This window comes from Mus musculus, chromosome 13 (genome assembly GCF_000001635.26).
Source record: "Mus musculus strain C57BL/6J chromosome 13, GRCm38.p6 C57BL/6J".
Classification (NCBI taxonomy): domain Eukaryota; kingdom Metazoa; phylum Chordata; class Mammalia; order Rodentia; family Muridae; genus Mus; species Mus musculus.
This window is the reverse complement of record NC_000079.6, coordinates 58,861,120-58,878,337: the sequence shown is the minus strand read 5'-3', so window position 1 is coordinate 58,878,337 and position 17,218 is coordinate 58,861,120. Positions and strand designations below refer to the sequence as shown.

Here is a 17,218-nt window from a genome sequence, read left to right as displayed (position 1 = left end):
TTCAGTGATAATTAGCATTAGTCATGAGCCAAAAATGAGTCCACTTAAGAAGAAAATAAGCATGCTTCTGCTTACCTTTCATGCCAAACTTGGAATGTCTCGCCAACTTGAGCAGGAGCAACATCACCAGCAGGCAGAATCCCACCACAGATGCAATCACCACCACGGCATAGACCTGAGGAGAGAGAAAGAGCCAGGTCTGATGACCTTGCAAAGCCATTCCCAGTGATGACTGTGGCAGGTAACATTTCCTGAGCCCTTGCTATTCACTGTCATAACCCTGTAGACACAGCAGGTCACTTTAACCTCAACAGCCCTGGAGTGAAACAGGTAAGTCCTATTAGGTGCTTATTTTCCAAAGGAGGAAACACGAGAAACTTATAAACAGATGACTCACTTCTGTCACAACCCCAAAAAGAAGATAATGAAACTTAGTATTCCCTGCCGCCACTGCTCCTCTGGGTACATTAGGAGCATCTTACTCCTTGAAGGACATTGTAACATTGTTTCAAGGACATTGTAATGTTGTAGAAACAGAGACAGAACAATGTAACACACTGTGGTACCTTTAGGCTTTGCTTCTTCCAAGTATCCTAGTTGGCTTTCTGTTGCTGTAATAAACACCAAGACTAAAAGCAACCCAGGAAGACGGGTTTGCTTCATCTTATAGTTTACCATGAGTCTGAGGCAGAGACTGAAGCAGGGAGTGTGGAGGGATGGCTTACTGCTTTGCTCCCACCCATGGCTCTGGTTTTTGTCAAATTATCAAAACTTAACCAGCACAGTAAGGGTCAGGGAATTGGCAAACTTTCAATTGTAATCTATCAGACAGAACTACCAAACTCTGCCGCACACACAGCCTTTGTTACAAGAGCTCACTCAGCTCTGCCAGGGTAGCTTGAAATGAATGTACACGGCCATGTTCCAATAAAACTTTATTCATAAACACAGATGCTGCTCTTTGACAGTGCTTACTAACTCCTGTGTTAGTCACTCTGTATACTAACCCTTAAAACGGTATTTTGGGTCCCTCTAAGGCAGTGGTTCTCAACCTGTGGGTCACAACCCCCCTGGGGAGTTGAGTGGCATTTTCACAGCAGTTGCCCAAGACCATCGGAAAATAGAGATGTACAGTATGATTCATAACACTATCAAAATTACAGTTACAAAGTAGCAACAAAAATAATATTATGGTCAGAGGTCATCACATGTAGAGCTCTATCAAGGGCTGCAGCACTAGGAAAGTTGAGAATCACTGCTCTAATCTTCAATGTTCCATACTGAACTGATCCTGGCTCCTATTTCTTTGAAAGATGCTTCCCACTTTGCTCATGAATAGCTGGATCCACAACACTGGTCAAGACTGGTGTTGATAAAGGATAGACAACATCTGCCAGTTTGAGATCTTAGTCTAAGGCCATAGTTCTCAGCAAGGCATGATGCTGTCATTGGAAGACTGGAACATCAACTCTCCATGGAGCAGCTGAGTGTCAGGCAAGTCCTACAGTCTGGACAAAGCTGAAGAGACTCCCAGTAACATACCTAATGAGTCCTGAAAGAAGTCTTTGTGGTGTCTAGTCTCTAAGATGGGGGCATGTGTGCTACTGTAGCGTAGCATACCCTGACACAGCAAAGTATAGATAGTTCAAACAGGGCTTGTCCCTGAGTGTGAAATTCAGATGTGCCTCTCTGCTTCTCATAACTTCCATGTTTAACAGTTTTCTGCCTTGTGGATTATACATCCTCGATGAGTTCATGTGGAAAGTGAACGTGGAACAGTGGCTACCGTAGTAAATAGCGCCATAATTAAAATGATGGTGGTACAAACGAAGGTACTGTCAAAACTAAAACTCAGGAAAATAAATAAGTAAACATCCCAAGGTTGTGCGGCTTGGAGTCTAAACCGGTCAATCGGGATGCTCAAAAACCTGTAATTTATTCACAACTAAGCATAGGATTCACAAAGAAGGCAGGAGTGTAAGACTCTCAGCTAATCACTCTGCAGTTTCACTGTCTGGTGTCAGATAAGAACAACCTTAAATCAGTTACAAAGGACTTCAAGGGCACTGGCAATGGCCATGAGGTGCAAGGCTCTGATAATGGACCCCTCCGCTGCTTTCCTGTTCTTTGGCTCTCCCAGTACACCTGAAAAACCTGAGTCTAGACGCAGCCTCTGTGTACTCAAAGGGACGGCAGACCGCCTTGAGCTAACCAAGTCCATTGGCCTCAAGCATGCCCGGCCTATCCACACTGTATGAATCACTCATGTGTTGGTTAACTAGTAGCCTTCTTACTCATAAGAAACAGTCATGGCCTCACAGAATTTATGTTCAAATTGTCCTTATTTACTTAATAGTGACCACAAGGGAAAAATGGATACTATGTTGTTGTTATATCTGTTACTTTTTTATTAGTGTTTTTAATCTCTTGCCTTGCCTAACTTATAAAACAACCTTTACTATGGGTAAGTAGAGGGAAACCTGCCAGGTCCCTGAATCCCAGCCAGGCTTCAAAACTACCTGAAATTTCAAGCATCCACTGGAAGTCTTAGAATGTGACTGAAAACCGTGGCAACTGGGCTAGTGAGATGACTCAGTGTGTAAAAGTACTTGCCTCATGTAAGCCTACTGACCCATGTCTGATCCTTGGATACCACAGCAGAAAGCAACACAAACACTTAGGCGTGTACATGTGTATATATATATATATATATATATATATATATATCCATCATTCAGGTGCACACTATTCAGGTGTGGCAGTGGGAAGAGAGATGGCTGGATTGGGGGTACTAAGGAATCAGAGCTCACAGGACATGCCGTGTGAGAGGAAAATTCAACATGAAGCTGGGCTTTGACCAGAGCAGTTACCAAACTCATCCCACCATGGAAGCCGAGGACCAGCAGATCCTTCAGTGGCAATTCACTATAGAATAAGGCTAATCGCCTGGGACTATTTCAAGACCTCTATTAGCAGCCTGGGCCTCCCAGTGAAGCACCTGCATCATATTTCCCAGTTGCAAGCTCTTCTTTACACCCCAATACCCCTCTTATTTCTTCCTACTTAGGTCAATCACGGACCATAGCCGAATACCACTTTACCTCCAGAGTCCCTGTCTAAAAAAGACAGGCCTGGTTTCCCTTCCCCACAACATTCTCTAGAGACAACTGGATTTCTATGGCAGACACCCAAATTTTATTTTAAGAAAAGAGGTGGATGTTAAAATGTGGTCCCTGAATATAAGAACTGGTTTTCTGGTTTCCCAGTAGTCTGGTTGTAAAGGACAGATATTCAAAAGAATAACAACTATTGGAATGGATGCGCTATGGGACTGGGACTGTGCTTAAGACCACCTGTTGCTCTTCCAGAAGACCCTCGTTCAATTCTGAGCACCCACATCAGCTGCCTCAGCACCAGGAAATCTGGCACTCCCTTCTGGTCTCTGCTTTCTCCTGGCTTTTGTAGTTATGCATTCACACAGACACAGAAATAAACTAAACTATGGCCTGGTGGAAGAAGGTCTGAGTTCAGTTCCCAGCACCTGGATGGCGACTAACAACCTTCTGTTAACTCCAATTCCCTGGGATCTAAGGATATGACACCCTCTTCTGGCTGCCTTGGGTACTGCACACACATGGTGCACAGCTACATATTCAGACAAACACCCACACACATAAAATAAAAATAAATAAAATTAAATATGTGGTGCACTACCAGAAAAATCATATAAATTAGAGGTTCCATGGTCTCTACATCACTGTTTCTCAGCCTTTCTAGTAGAACCTCCGATCTGTGATGGCCTGCTTACATTGGAACAGTAACTGTCTTATGCAAATGGTGACAATTTCTCTGGCATATGAGCACCCAGAGTGGTCAGAACCCTCGCAGGAAGTGCCTGTGTACCCCACTCACCGAGAGATGCTCCCGATTGCTTTGGTCAGCAACATCCGTGGAGGGGATTTCATTACTTTTGTTCGTAGTATCCCCAATGTCAGTTGGCGTGGTCCAGTCTTGAATTGGAGAGAAGAGAAAGAACAGGAAGTCATTGCTAGGCTGCTGACATGCACAGGACTACAGTGAGACCAAGAACAAGGCATAAAACAGGCCCAGAGAATCTGAATCACTGTCAGACAGGCTGGCTAATCAACGCCTGGAAGGGAAGGCCAACACTACATAGACTGAGCAATGTATTCAGTCTCCACATCTCCAGCACCGTATTGCTGGACACTTTAAACGGGCTTGAGGTTTCTCGTTTGCTCTTAAAACTACCCCTATATTGATGCAACCTTTAAACAAACAAGAATGACCTTTGCAGGCCAGATCTGGCTGCCAGTTTTAAAGGAGAGAAATGTCAGCAGAAGAGTGAATGATGGGGCTGGGGCCACACAGAAGCCATCGGCACCGCATGACAGGCCAGACGGTAAGGCAACACTGACTTCTGGGTATGAGCATCTCTTTGGAGAGCAGGTCAAGGGCCTAAGATTCATTCGACCCAATAAGAGGATCAGTGGAAACTTGGGTTCACAAAGGAATTTCCAGAAGAGCTCAGACATATCAATATTCCATGATGAATAGGACAATATAATAATTAGTCATACCAATGTGGCTTTATGGCCACAAATCTCAAAGCCAGTCACCATGTTCTAGATCAGTTTTAGTCTACATGGATTAAAATGGAAATGATCAACTGTTTCTCGTGGGTAATCGAAGTACTTATTCTTGATACTACATATCACAGAAAATTCTTAGCAAGCTGTCTGCAGACAGCGTGGCTTATAAGTGCCCGTGTCTGGGTTCTAACTGGGAATAGGGCCCCTCATCTTCATCCGGCAAACACAGCTTCATCAGCTCAGCCCCAGCACAGGGAAGTCCCCATGCTGGGATCATCCCGCTGGCTTCGGAGCAGGCCATTCAAACCACATTTTTATTAGCAGCATGTTCCTTTGAATGCACGTGAAAAAAATGACAGAAAGGGCATTTATTTTCCGTGTTTGTTACTGTGTTCCGAATGCCAAAACTCACATTTTTAACGATGTTTGTTTGGAATATCTTAAAACTCACTGATTTCAGACATAAGCAGACATCATTTATTTACTTGTTTTCCTTTGTAGTATAGCCAAGGAACCATTCAGAATTTAGACCACTTTAAATGTCTCTAGTTTTAAACCATGACATCTTAGCCAAAAGGCCCACGGTGGAATCTGGGGCCATTGGGAAGATGACATTTTTAAAGTTTTGAAGTTACTGAAAAGAAATTCCAAACATAATTTTAAAATGCAAAAAGAAAAAAATTCACTGTTCAAACTTCATGCTGCTGTGAGGTATAATCCAAAACACGTTTTTCTTAAAGCCCTAGCAGGTTCAATAAAACATATATAGAATCACCTGCACGAAATCAACCAAGCCACAAATTAGATGAAGTAATGGGTTGCCTGGATACACAGGTAAAGGCAGCGTAATTCCTAGTTAAAATTAGCTGGAGTTAAATACACATATAATAAGCATAGGATAGTCTATAGGGAAAGCATGTGCAATGGCGATCTTTGGTCATTGATGGTGAGGGTCACGATACAGACCCAAGCAGGCAGGAACATCAGATAGTGTCCGCGTAAGTGAAAAGCTAAAGGGCAAAGGTCTTTTAAAATGCAGTGTTCTGACTAATCTAACTCTAATCATCTGGAGTTTTACTCCCAATCTGAAACAGATCCCATCACATCTGTAACCTTCGTAGCTCTAGAATCGCAATGGTTTGGAAATCTGCTACAGACACTTTGTATCCATCAACGCACCCTTGGCATTTAGTCAGAAAGTAAGGGCCAGCAGGTAAACAGTCATTATGTAGCCTTTGGATCTCCCTCTTCCCTGTTCCTAAAGGACTTCATTTTATTTAGGTTTATTTTAGGTCCTCCGCCCCCAGGAAAGCTGGCCTGCCCTCCATGGATGGGTCTAGTAACTCAGGGCTAAGCAATCCTGCTTCTCTGTATGAGGTTAGAGGGAGCATGGGTCTGGGCCAGTTGTACCACAGCATTGGCTCACACCACCAAGAAGACCAGCCGCAACAGAGCTGGTCAGCAGGGGTAAAATGTGCAGCAGAGACTGAGGGTCTTTATGGCATGGCCCAGTGCCCTTCTAAGCTGCCCCACATAAAACCCTCACTTATTAAGGATGTTCCTGCCATGAGCCATCTTTTGCGTTATACAAGAAAAAATTTCATATGTGTTTCCTACCATGGCCTGAAGGTGATCCACCTCCCTCTCTCGGTGGGCATGGCTCTTAAACAGGTAATTAGTTCCCAATTACGGAAGCAAAATGTCTCTGAGAGCAGAATGGATTTACTACTTCCAAGAAGAGAGCCTCAGAGAGAAAGTGCTATTTACAGGCACTGTAAATATCAAGGGAAAAGAGCCATCAATACTGGGTGATACTTGAGATGTTATTTTGGCTCGTGTAGCACTTGAAAATGTGTATTTAACTCAGCTTACAGGCCTTCTTTCAGCTGATTTATTTCATTATGCACAAACATTTCGGAAAAAAAAATATGTAGAATGAAGAAACATGATCTCTACCTTCATAGAGGACTTCAGGGTAATTTGGGTTTGTCTCTGAAAAACAAAACACATTAAAAACATGTAAGTACATATTTTAGAGTTAACGACTGCTTAGCTGTACTGAGTGAAATATGTTATATACCCCCTGAAGCTTTTATAACCAGGTAGGCGCCCTGCAGCTCCCAGGACAGGTGCATGAGAGCAGGGACTCTGGTTTCCCTACATAGCAAGCTGTCTCTTTCTTCTTCTTCCAAGTCTACCCCCCGCCCCCTCCCACCAAAAAAAAAAAAAAAAAAAAAAAACAGTGAGAAATCACTTATCTGTTTGGGGGGAAAAATCAGTGCATTTTGGCCATTTCTCCTTGTCCAGTTTCCACGACACAGCTGGCTATGTTAACTATAGTTTGGATATTTTTATGTCAAATATGGTAATTTCCATAGCATTTTTATCATCCTCTGATATTTGGGGTTCTGCTGTGTATTCCAGAGCCATTTATCCATGTTATCAGCCCTACACTCGAAAAACAAGAGTCCTAACAGCGCAGGAACAAAGTGTGCTTCACCACTGAAGTCCCTGGCTGAGACGAGGTAGAAAGAAATTTCCTACCAGAGGTAAATATAAAACAGATAACAGCTTATTTGTGTGGCTGTACAATTGTCAACTTGATCAGAATACCTCACTGTGAGGCATTTCTACGCAACTTTAAAAATCTAAATACATATTTAAAATGTTCAAATTTGGTGTCCACAAGATTGGTGAATTAAAGGTCTGCTTCCAGTTCCTGGGTCTACTGGCAAGTGTGCTTGGAAATATACTTCGTCCTAACCGTTAAGTGACTTGCCAAGGTACCCCCACAGTGCTGCCCTGTGCTTCTAGTCTCTGCCCATCAACAGCAAGACCTGTGGCTGTGAGGTGTTCAGTCATCACCTCACCTCTGAGCCCCGGCGTCAAAACAGACATCAGCCAGGTTTCAGCGCCTGACTTCCTCAGCTAGTAACAACCAAGGTTAGTCTAAACGAGCAAGCGAGTGAAGATGGCCCTAGTGTTCAACTAGACTTGTGATATACTTCAGTAAAAGAAATTCTGTTTCAGAGAGAAAAAAATCAGTGGACGGCTATGTGCTCCAAATCAGGACTGCTGCCTAACCGTAGTTGGAGACTGTGTCAACAAGACCACCTGGAAATGCACATTATCCAACCCTCGAAGTCACCCATGACCATACTGTGTTAATTCATATAAAAGCAATCATTCAAGAAAATTTCAACTGTATTTTGGTGACTTTTATCACTGCCAATATATTTTTTGAGTAGTTTTGAAATACAATATCAAAATACCTATCTTTAGCATTGTAGCACCATGCATAGTGGCTGCCCTGCATGTAGTCTGGGGACCATTTAGTGACTTAAGCAGTAAGAAGCCTAAGGGTCGTGCCTCCTGATGCCACGTGTAAGACAATGACTGGTCCTCTCAAGCCTTTTCCCTTTGGGAAGACCCCCACAGCACACACTGTCCCCCACAGTGATGGCCTTGAAGCCCTACTGAGGGAAGGTGTCACAGCCCCATGGGAGCAGGTCCCCTCTGGCTTCCCAGATACCCACTGTCTCAGACCTAACACCCTTTGCTGTCTGCTCACCTTCCCCTTGACCCAGTCTCGGTCAGCCAGGGCCTCTGCCCTCCAGCATTCACCTTAGGTGGCCTTGGTGGCTTTCCCAATCTACCCTAAGCCCTCTTCCAAGCTCTGTCCATCCTTGCACAACTCAGCATGGCTCCACCACCTCCCTGAGCACACTTTGATCCAGGACTCCAGAGTGAGACAGGAGGAAGGACCAGACTGTCCAGACTCTCACTGGAGAATAGAGTCCCAGCTCAGAGGTCATGGCCTCAGACCAGATGGACCAAAACCATTCTGTTCCTGTATGGGCGGAAGACTCTGAGAATGCTACTTTCAAAACAATATTTTGAGGTCAAAGAATGTAAGAAATGTTGTTTCGCAGTCAGCTTGGTACATAACTTTATATATGAAAAACTCAGTTTGCACCAGGGTTATGAACTATCCCAGGTAGCCAGGGACGAAGCACATCCCTGAGATAATGGACTTTCAGTTTCGAAGCTGGGGAAGCCCCGGAGGAGTCTATACAGTTAACCTGGGACCAAGGTTTCTCCCTGGATGTGGGGCTTGCTTTGAAGATGATGGAAAAGTTGGTGTCTTCACATGTTCTCAAATCCTCGTGGATCCCACAAATGGGAGAATTTGGTTTATAGTACCATTTGATTTTACATGTAAAACTCCATTTTTAAAAGGTAGAATTCTTAGTCATGTTTATTTGGACCCAATGTTTCAATGGTCACCATGACTATGACATATATCCGACTTGATAAACCTCATGATAGAATAGGAGTACTAACAATCACTCCTCACACAAAGCACCTAAGAAGATCCAAGCACATGATATGAATTCAACACAGCAGGATTTTGTGTAGGATCATGAATCAACAGTTAGACCACAACCTAGAAGACAATTCACTTTTCCAGACCCATCATGTCTTTGCTATCAAGATCGACCACAAAACATCAGGTTGGGCCATACTCAAACTTGCTGAAAAACAATATTATTTTTCTGACTTCCTTTTCCCAGGTATGAGAGAAGAGTCGGCTCGGTGTCTCCACCTTCAGTCGTACAGGTCAGGATGGGATGATGGGACTGGGCAGAGAGACAGTGCGACAGCAACAATCACCGCTGTGGTTTTTGTCCCTCCCATACACATGCAACCAGACCTAATGCATCCCATGCCACAACACAGAAGTGGGCATGTGAAACGCATGGACCCAAGTTCACAAAGCACAGGGACAGACACGAAAGTAAGACAACAATTCCTCTTTACACTTCTGACCATGGCCAAATTTTAAAAACATTCCACTTTTTTTCTCCTATGATATAGATTCCCACTCTATATCTCTAGCTGACCTGCAACTTGCTAGGTAGGTCAAGCTAGCCTTGAACTTACAGAGATCTACCTGCCTCTGCCTCCTGGGGGCTGGGATTAAAAGCACACACAGCCAAACCTGGGTATCCCCAGGTTTAAATAGTCTTTCAGGCTATTTTCTAACTGGCTCCTTTTACTGAAATCTAAATGATACTCATTACGTATTCTTATATACAACACGTAAAGTCAGGACCACCGTTAAGGACAAGAGAGGCAAGACAAGCATGAGAGTAATTCTACCTGAGAATGAACAAAGGATGAAAAAGGACTGCCCAGTTGGCCCTTGTGGTGGGATTGGAAAACATCCTATGGTTTCTTTGAACACACCCTGGTCCAGCCCATCGAGCAGGAGATAATCTGATATAGACATGGGTTTCAAGATCTAACATGGAAATATGGGAACCCAGGTACTTTCTTTCACCCATTGGAGCTCTTTCACCCTCCATGGCCACTCCAGTGGCATCAAGGTCAGATGCCAGTGTCCCAAGAGAACCTGAAGACCAGGGAAGAGCTTTACCAATCTCTTGGCTGGGAGCTGTCCCCTAAGGAGAGTCCTCAGGTGCTGTGGACACATTTGCTTTGTTCTTGACTTGAGGGATTGCTTTCATGATTTATGGGAAGAGGTTGTTGGTCCAGAGTGGCCTGGCATTCCCGACAGGAAAAGTTGTATTGAAGCCACAGAAGGCACACAGCTAGCACTCACACAGATGGCACACGGCTAGCACGCACTCCAGCAAAGCCCCAAAGTAATCTGCAGGTGGCTTTACCCCCAGGAGACAGCACTTAGGCGAGAGGCCAGCCAGTGGCAAAGAACAAAGCACTGTTTTGTTTTCTGGACACTACCAACCTAAAGTTCTTACCAACACCTCCATTCCACATTAAATAACCTCTCTGTCTATCTCTGTCTCTCTCTCTGTCTCTCTCTCTCTGTCTCTGTCTCTCTCTGTCTGTCTGTCTGTCTCTCTCTCTTTCTCACTCTCTCTCTCTCTCTCTCTCTCTCTCTCTCTTTCTCCTTTAGATTATCATTTCCCCCTTTGGGTTTCTGCTCTTGTTGTTTGCTTTGCTTTGCTTTGCTTTGTTTTTGAAGAAGGGTCTCACCCAGGCTGGCTTCACACTTGCGGTGACCCTACAACCTCCGGCTCTCAACACTAGAATTACAGGTGTGCACACCAGCACTCTCAGCTCAATCTTAACTTCCAGTATCAACCACGCCTCATGGGCAAATCTTTGCACTTCTGGAGATCAGCCTGAATAGATTATGATGACCTGTTAAGCTGCAAGAAGAGCTCCGTAGAGACACAGTCAGAGGGTAAGAGAATAACACAAGGCAAACAGAGGTGGCACGGACACAGTCATGGTTTGCCGCCAAGAGAAAAGCAATGGTGGGGGTGGGGAGACGTGTCTCTTTCTTTTTTTTTTTTTTTTTAAGCTCGCTAATGTCTTAATTTCTAAGATTGATTTATTTTACGTGTCTTACTGTTTGCCCTACATGCATGTCTGTGCACCTCACCCATGGTGCTTGAGGAGGTGAGAGGAGAGCCTCGTATCCCCTGAAACTGGCATGACAGATGGTTGTGAGCCACACTGTAGGTGCTGAGGACTGACCTGCTTGCTGAGCCATCCTCTAGCCTCCAACCCCTCAAATACTCCTCAAACTAGTCTTTTCCTTCAGTGTTATCTTGCAGATTCCAGGATCTTTAAAACGATCCCAAAGAAACCCTTGCAGTAGGAAGAGCAAATTGCATATTCCTTCTTCTCTAGTGGACAGTCCTGGCTTTGGATCAGCATGCTTCTGACATGTGGCCAGCAGCCTCTGCTGGCCAGGCTGCCCCCTCGGAGGGGGACGAGGAGACTAAGCCCAGAGTCTGACAGCCACCAATTTGCTGAGAGCTTTGAGTCTCTTCTTTCCTGTTAGAATGGAGTCTTCCCAAGGATGAGCGAGGAAGGTGTAACCAATTAACCTTAGTACTCTGGAGATTAGAAGAACTGTAAGGATGAATCTTAATTACTCTGGTTATCTAAGGCTTGTGCCCAAACCATCTTCTCCTTGGTTTCTCAAGGCAAGAAAGAATCTATGGCTCTGTAGTTTTAGCCCCAGGACAAGGAACAGGTCCTGGTGATTGAAACAGCATGGGCTTCACATTCTACTCTTCTGTGGAACTCCAGGAGAAATTTACTCTCGCTGTGTTCCTTGACTTGAACACTCCGTCCCTAGATCTGCTACTTTGGGGCCTTTCTAAGTGCAGCAGAGAGAGCGCCAGTTCACCCCACATCATGAATCTTTTGACAAAACAGCACTGGGAGAAACTGTGGGAAAACACTTCCGATATTTATAGTTTGTCCCTGACGCGAGTTTTTGCATAGGAGACAACTGCTTCTGAATAAGGGAGCAGAAGTCACCAACTCCCACTGCTGTGTGAATGAGCATCCTGGAGCTGTGACAGTCTTCCTGGATGAGTGGGCCAGAGAGACACTCTCTGCAACGCCTAAAGAATCACAAGCTTCAAAATAAGAGTGTCATCATCGAGTTCTTGTCGGTCTGCTCCAAGGCGGACATATTGAATTGCTGGTGTGCTGACGTGGATGGGACCATCTGACCCCAGTCAGAGTGCTCACGCTTAAGAAACATCTGGCCCTTAGAGTTCTCCAAATTTGCTCTATTTGGTCAGAAGCTAGTCATGACAGGTCCAAATCCCTGCCTTGTGGCAAAAAACTAGTTTATTTTTCAGCTCTTAGTGATCATTTCAGGGCCTCCCTGAAAAAGAAGCCCATGCTTGCTTCTGGTCTCACGACTGTCACCATGAACATCTGCCTGCTTGTGGAGAGCTTTTCTGCATGTAGGATTGAATTCCAGCAAGAGCCACTGGGGGATCTAGTTCATCTTTATTTCAGGCCTGTAAGCTGAATAGGATACACCACAGCCACTGGAGACCCCTCTGCTGACCCCGTGCTGTAGATGTGTGTGTATGTGGCCATGGTCTCCATCTCCTTCCCTTTCTAAAACCTTTATAACCATCTACCAAATCCATTCTACTTGTTGCCAAACCCAAGAAGAATGCCTGTCAGAGCACGGTCTAGTCTGCACTTTAATTGTTACTACGATCTGCTATCCTTGAGGACCTAGTGGAGTGCTCTGGAAGAATGTTTGAATAGTTCCTCTAATCGATCCTTACAAAACATCCTCTCCACTCAAAGAGTGGTCCATGAACCAGCCATGTCAGGAGCTCACTAGCTACTTAGGATCATGGGCCTCTTCCCGAATCCTTTACCTCGCACCCACAGTTCAGCAGGGCCCTCAAAGGTTTAGTGCACAAAGGAAGGATAAGGAAATCCTGGTTTACACCTTGCAACATTTTACTGGAGTCAAAAGTGGGAATCACGCACAAGAATTCTTCAATAAAACAAAGCAATCACTAGGTACCCAAATACTGAGAGCAAAATATCTCTGCATATTTTGCTGCAAATGATAATACAAAACCATGAGGTTGGTTCTGCTTACAATGACATGTCTGTGACATATGACATCTACCTGTGCGCCACTCCAAAAAGGAGTAGAGAAAGGGAACAACTTTAGACATCAGAAGGAGTTCATCCTCACCCACCCTTTCTAAGAAATACACAATGGCTATATGACCTCCTTAAAGGGAAGATTCTAGAAAGCTTACATAGGGAAGCGAGGTTCACTTCTGAAAGGCTGGATCCAAGATGGCAGAGTGCAGTGCCTGGAGCCTGGGAAAGGGTTTTTCTCCCTTTCCTAAACCAGCCCAGGTCTCCAGAAGCTAATATCTGTGGAAGGCACTAGTCTTGTGGACGCCTAAGGATCAGATAGCAGTTATCACTCCACACATCACCCTGGGTGGGTCCCTGGAGTCAGTGACCATGGTCTAAAGACATTGTATGGGGACCTTGGGTTGTTGGGTCTCTCTGGTTCCGACCTCACGCCCTCAGATCTTATACGTGGTGCACTGGGCCAGAGTGCCATAGCTGTTCCTCCAGCTGTCCCTCCCTGCTCTGGAAAAAGCAGTGTCTGACACCGGGCAATGGTTTCTCATGTTCAGAACTTGGGATAAGAACACAGACTGCCCAGGTGGTCTGATTCAAGCTTTGCAAATCATTAGTACAGAGAATTTTGGGCTGTTTTTGTTTGTATTTTGACTTCTCTCGGTCTTCTTCATTCCCTGCGCCCTAAAGCATCCCGAGAAAGCTAAGCTTGAGTGAGGTACACACCACTAAGGGACATCAGGACGGCCATGCTCACTCTGTGTAGGAAAGCTATCGACATCGTGATGAACGGGACTCTCAGGCTGTGATTCAGACTTCTTCCCACCCTTCCCTTATAGTCATCAAAAATACCACCAGTGAAACGGGATTAACTCTCACCACAAAGACTAGCGAGAGCCCACCTTCGCCAGCCACCCCATGATGGCAGCAGAAATGCAAACAAATGGAAGGGCAAAGGTCAAGCTTGACCTCCTGTTGTCCTTAATGTGGAATTCCCCACCAGGGATACGACTGTTATTTTTCTTCTTTTTTTTTTTTCCTTTTTTTTTTTTACTATAGTTTTAAGGAGGTTAAAGGAGAAAGGAATCAATTTTAAAGATGGTTGTTACCTGAATGCTATGACTGTGAAACTCATAAATACCCACCAAGACTCGATCCCACAGTCAATGAGACTAATCTCTAATTGGTCACGTTGGTTTATGGCCCCCTGGGGTCATCTATATCTGCTGTCACCCAAGGCCAAGTCTGCATAATTTTCTCTCTCATTTATTCCTCCCTGATAGCTGGCCTTTTAATAAACAGTTAAAGACAAAAATAAATCAGTCTTTTCTCAAACCAGACATTAATAGTTAGTTTGCCTTTTCTTTTCTATTGTGTGTAGGTATGCCTATCCACGGGCACATCTGTCCATGTACACACCTGTATCTGTAGGTCTGTGCTCCTCACATGCATGTGTGCAGATGCCAGAAGAGGAGCCTGGGTGTCAGCCTCCATCACTCTCCACCTTAGGTTTTGAGACAGGGTCCTTCACCGAATCTGAAGCTCATGTATTTTAGTTAGGCAACTTGGCCAACAAGCTCTGGGGACCCACCTGCCTCTGTTCCCCAGCATTGGGGCTGCAAGCTCGAGTCCATGCCCAGCTCGTGCGTGGATGCTGGGTATGTGAACACACTTCCTCCCACTAGCACCGCAAGGATGCTTATATTCCTGAGCCATCTTTGCTGCCCCATGGTTTTATTTTAAATATGTAATACAAAGGAGTAAGTGGGAAAGAGGAACAAGGAGGAGGGAAAAAGACTTTATAAGCCTGGGGACTACAGTCCCCCCCCCCGGAGCCCCCCCCCCCCCCGGAGACCCGAGTGGTGAAAGAACTGGCTCCTACTAGCTGTCCTCTGGCTTCCACACTCACGCCACACATGCAAATACATAATAAAAGCTCAGTTGACTTTTTACTTTTATAAATAAGTGCTTTTTAAAAAAAATATTTGAGAGACTCCCTCCAAGTTATGATCAAGCCACAAAACAAACCTAAGAATTGATGCATTAAAAAAATGAGCCCGCATGCATAAGAGAAGCTTAATTCAAATATTAGTACCATAGAGGAATGTTCAAAGGAAAACACATCCAAATCCATGTAAAACTGTCCCTTCAGTGTGTGGCTTTCAAAGGACACAGACCTGACTCTTAGAGCTTTCAATCTCTGGGCCTTTGCCTGAATCAAGCTTCGCCCCAAAGAGCATCAAACGGCTGTTGATGGTGAGATGGAAACAAAGCCTAAAGATGGTGAACTATAACCTGCCGATGCCCATTCTCCAGGAGACACATGGACCACAGCAACAGAAGTCAATGCTGGAAACCCTGAGCAGAGAAACTCTCCGTACTGTCTGCAACTTTTCTATCAATCCAAAATTATTCATAAATAAAACTTTTACTGAAGAACAAACCAAGGGCCGGTCTCCCAAGCGGGAGTCTCTGGCTTCATTCTGGAGTTCTTGCTCCCACAGACGCAGAGGAAGAAGCACACCCGTCCAGAGATTTACTGCAGCAGACACAGCCAAGCAGCTAAACTCTCAATTAAGAGGGAGATTTAATGGGAATGACTACAACAACCAGGGGTGTCTGGGTGTCGCTTCCAAACACTGCTTGTTTTATGTACTCCTGTAGGGCTTTTGGTAAATCAAACTGACATAACTCAAATCACATTTTGAATACGTTCAGGAAGCCTGTACGTTTAGGAGGTATTTAGGAAACACCAAGGAAGTAGGAGGTGCTTACATGAAGAGAATGACTGCCCTCTTGTTTATTGTTGGACAAATTCACTCTGCGTGGATGAAAGCAGCTTCGCCTGAGTCACCTTTGTCCACAAAGCTGCCTTACAAAAGCCCCACATGTAAAAGCTGGCCAAGCAATGCCTTGCTTTGGATCTCCACGGTCCTCTTTCCCGCTCGTTCCAATGCATCACTTGTGACTCAGACTAACTCTCGGCTATTACAGTGAAGAGTTCTCCACGCAGGCCTCAACATCACAAAGCAGGCTCAGCCCTTCAGTGCAGCAGCCACCTGAGCAACGAGACTGGGTGGATGGGACACTCTTCTGAAGGGCTGTAGCTGAAGCGGCAAAGGTGTGACAACTGTCCCTCATCACCGGAGCCTCCCCCCAACCACCCAGGAGCTCTCCTGCTGGCTTGGCAGGGCCTTCTCCTCCCCTGTTAAAAGCACAGTGCACCATAGCCACTTAAGTGAGATCCACAGAAGATGGGACACTGATCCCAAAAGAATAAGAGGATAGAAGATAAATCTTAAATATTTTATGAGTCAACCCGTGGCTCTGTTCCTGTTTTTTCCTGGGGCTCAGCACCGGGGGGGGGGGGGTGTGTGAGATCTCATTAAACATTGAGATGGCTGTTAGAACGACCTTCTGCGCTACCAAAGTCTTCCGTCAGTAATCCTGTATCGATCCAATTACTGTTCAAACTCACTTACTCCTTATCTTCTGTGGGTCACACAAGTCCCCTTCCTTGACACCCTTCACCCTACGAGTCCTTTTAGGGTAATGGCCTTAAAGCTAAGAAGGCAGCACCTAGACAAGGCCTACATCCCTGGCTGTCTACACTCCACACTTGCCACGAGGAAGAGACCTCCTGTGTCATGACACTAGCCAAGGGAAGACTGGGCCAGGTGGCTAGCAAACCTGGTAGTTTAGTGCATCGCTCTACCCTTCCCCCATGCGCAAAGCCTCCAGTACACACCGTAGTCGACTCCAGGCCGGCCCATGAAGTGAGCGGAGATCTGTCTCTCATCCTTCCCATACTCGTTCTTGGCCATCAGGGTGTAGTCTCCGTTATTCATATGAGTGGGGTTATCCAGCTGGAGGCAGCCATGGTACTCCGTGTGATTGGTGACGTGGATCTTAGTACAGATGTACTTGGACTCATTCAGTATGGCCCCATTGTAGAACCACTGAAGCGCAGGCTTGGGGTTGCCTCTCACAGTGAATGGAATGCACCAGTGGTGATCTGAGGTTGGAGACTCGAGAAACGTGATAGTTGGCGCAACTAAAAGGAGAGAGAGAGAGAGAAGGAGAGAGAGAGAGAGAGAGAGAGAGAGAGAGAGAGAGAGAGAGAGAGTTAATAGCACCAGAAAGCTCAGAATCCTCCCTTTTGAATTCTGTGTCAAGAAGAGCTT

General features: G+C 45.2%; 1 protein-coding gene across 9 annotated transcripts in view; it reads right to left on the bottom strand.

Annotated features, from left to right (window-relative positions):
* Ntrk2 (neurotrophic tyrosine kinase, receptor, type 2) overlaps positions 1-17,218 on the bottom strand; it is a 327,499-nt gene that overhangs the window by 255,633 nt on the left and 54,648 nt on the right. For all 9 annotated transcript variants that reach the window (XM_030247188.1, NM_001282961.1, NM_008745.3 and 6 more), the window contains exons 9-12: positions 16,783-17,088; positions 6,567-6,602; positions 3,913-4,010; positions 76-175 (exon numbers count right to left, since the gene is read on the bottom strand). In XM_030247188.1, coding sequence (XP_030103048.1) covers positions 76-175; positions 3,913-4,010; positions 6,567-6,602; positions 16,783-17,088 — 540 coding nt within the window. The remainder of the gene's footprint in view (positions 1-75; positions 176-3,912; positions 4,011-6,566; positions 6,603-16,782; positions 17,089-17,218) is intronic.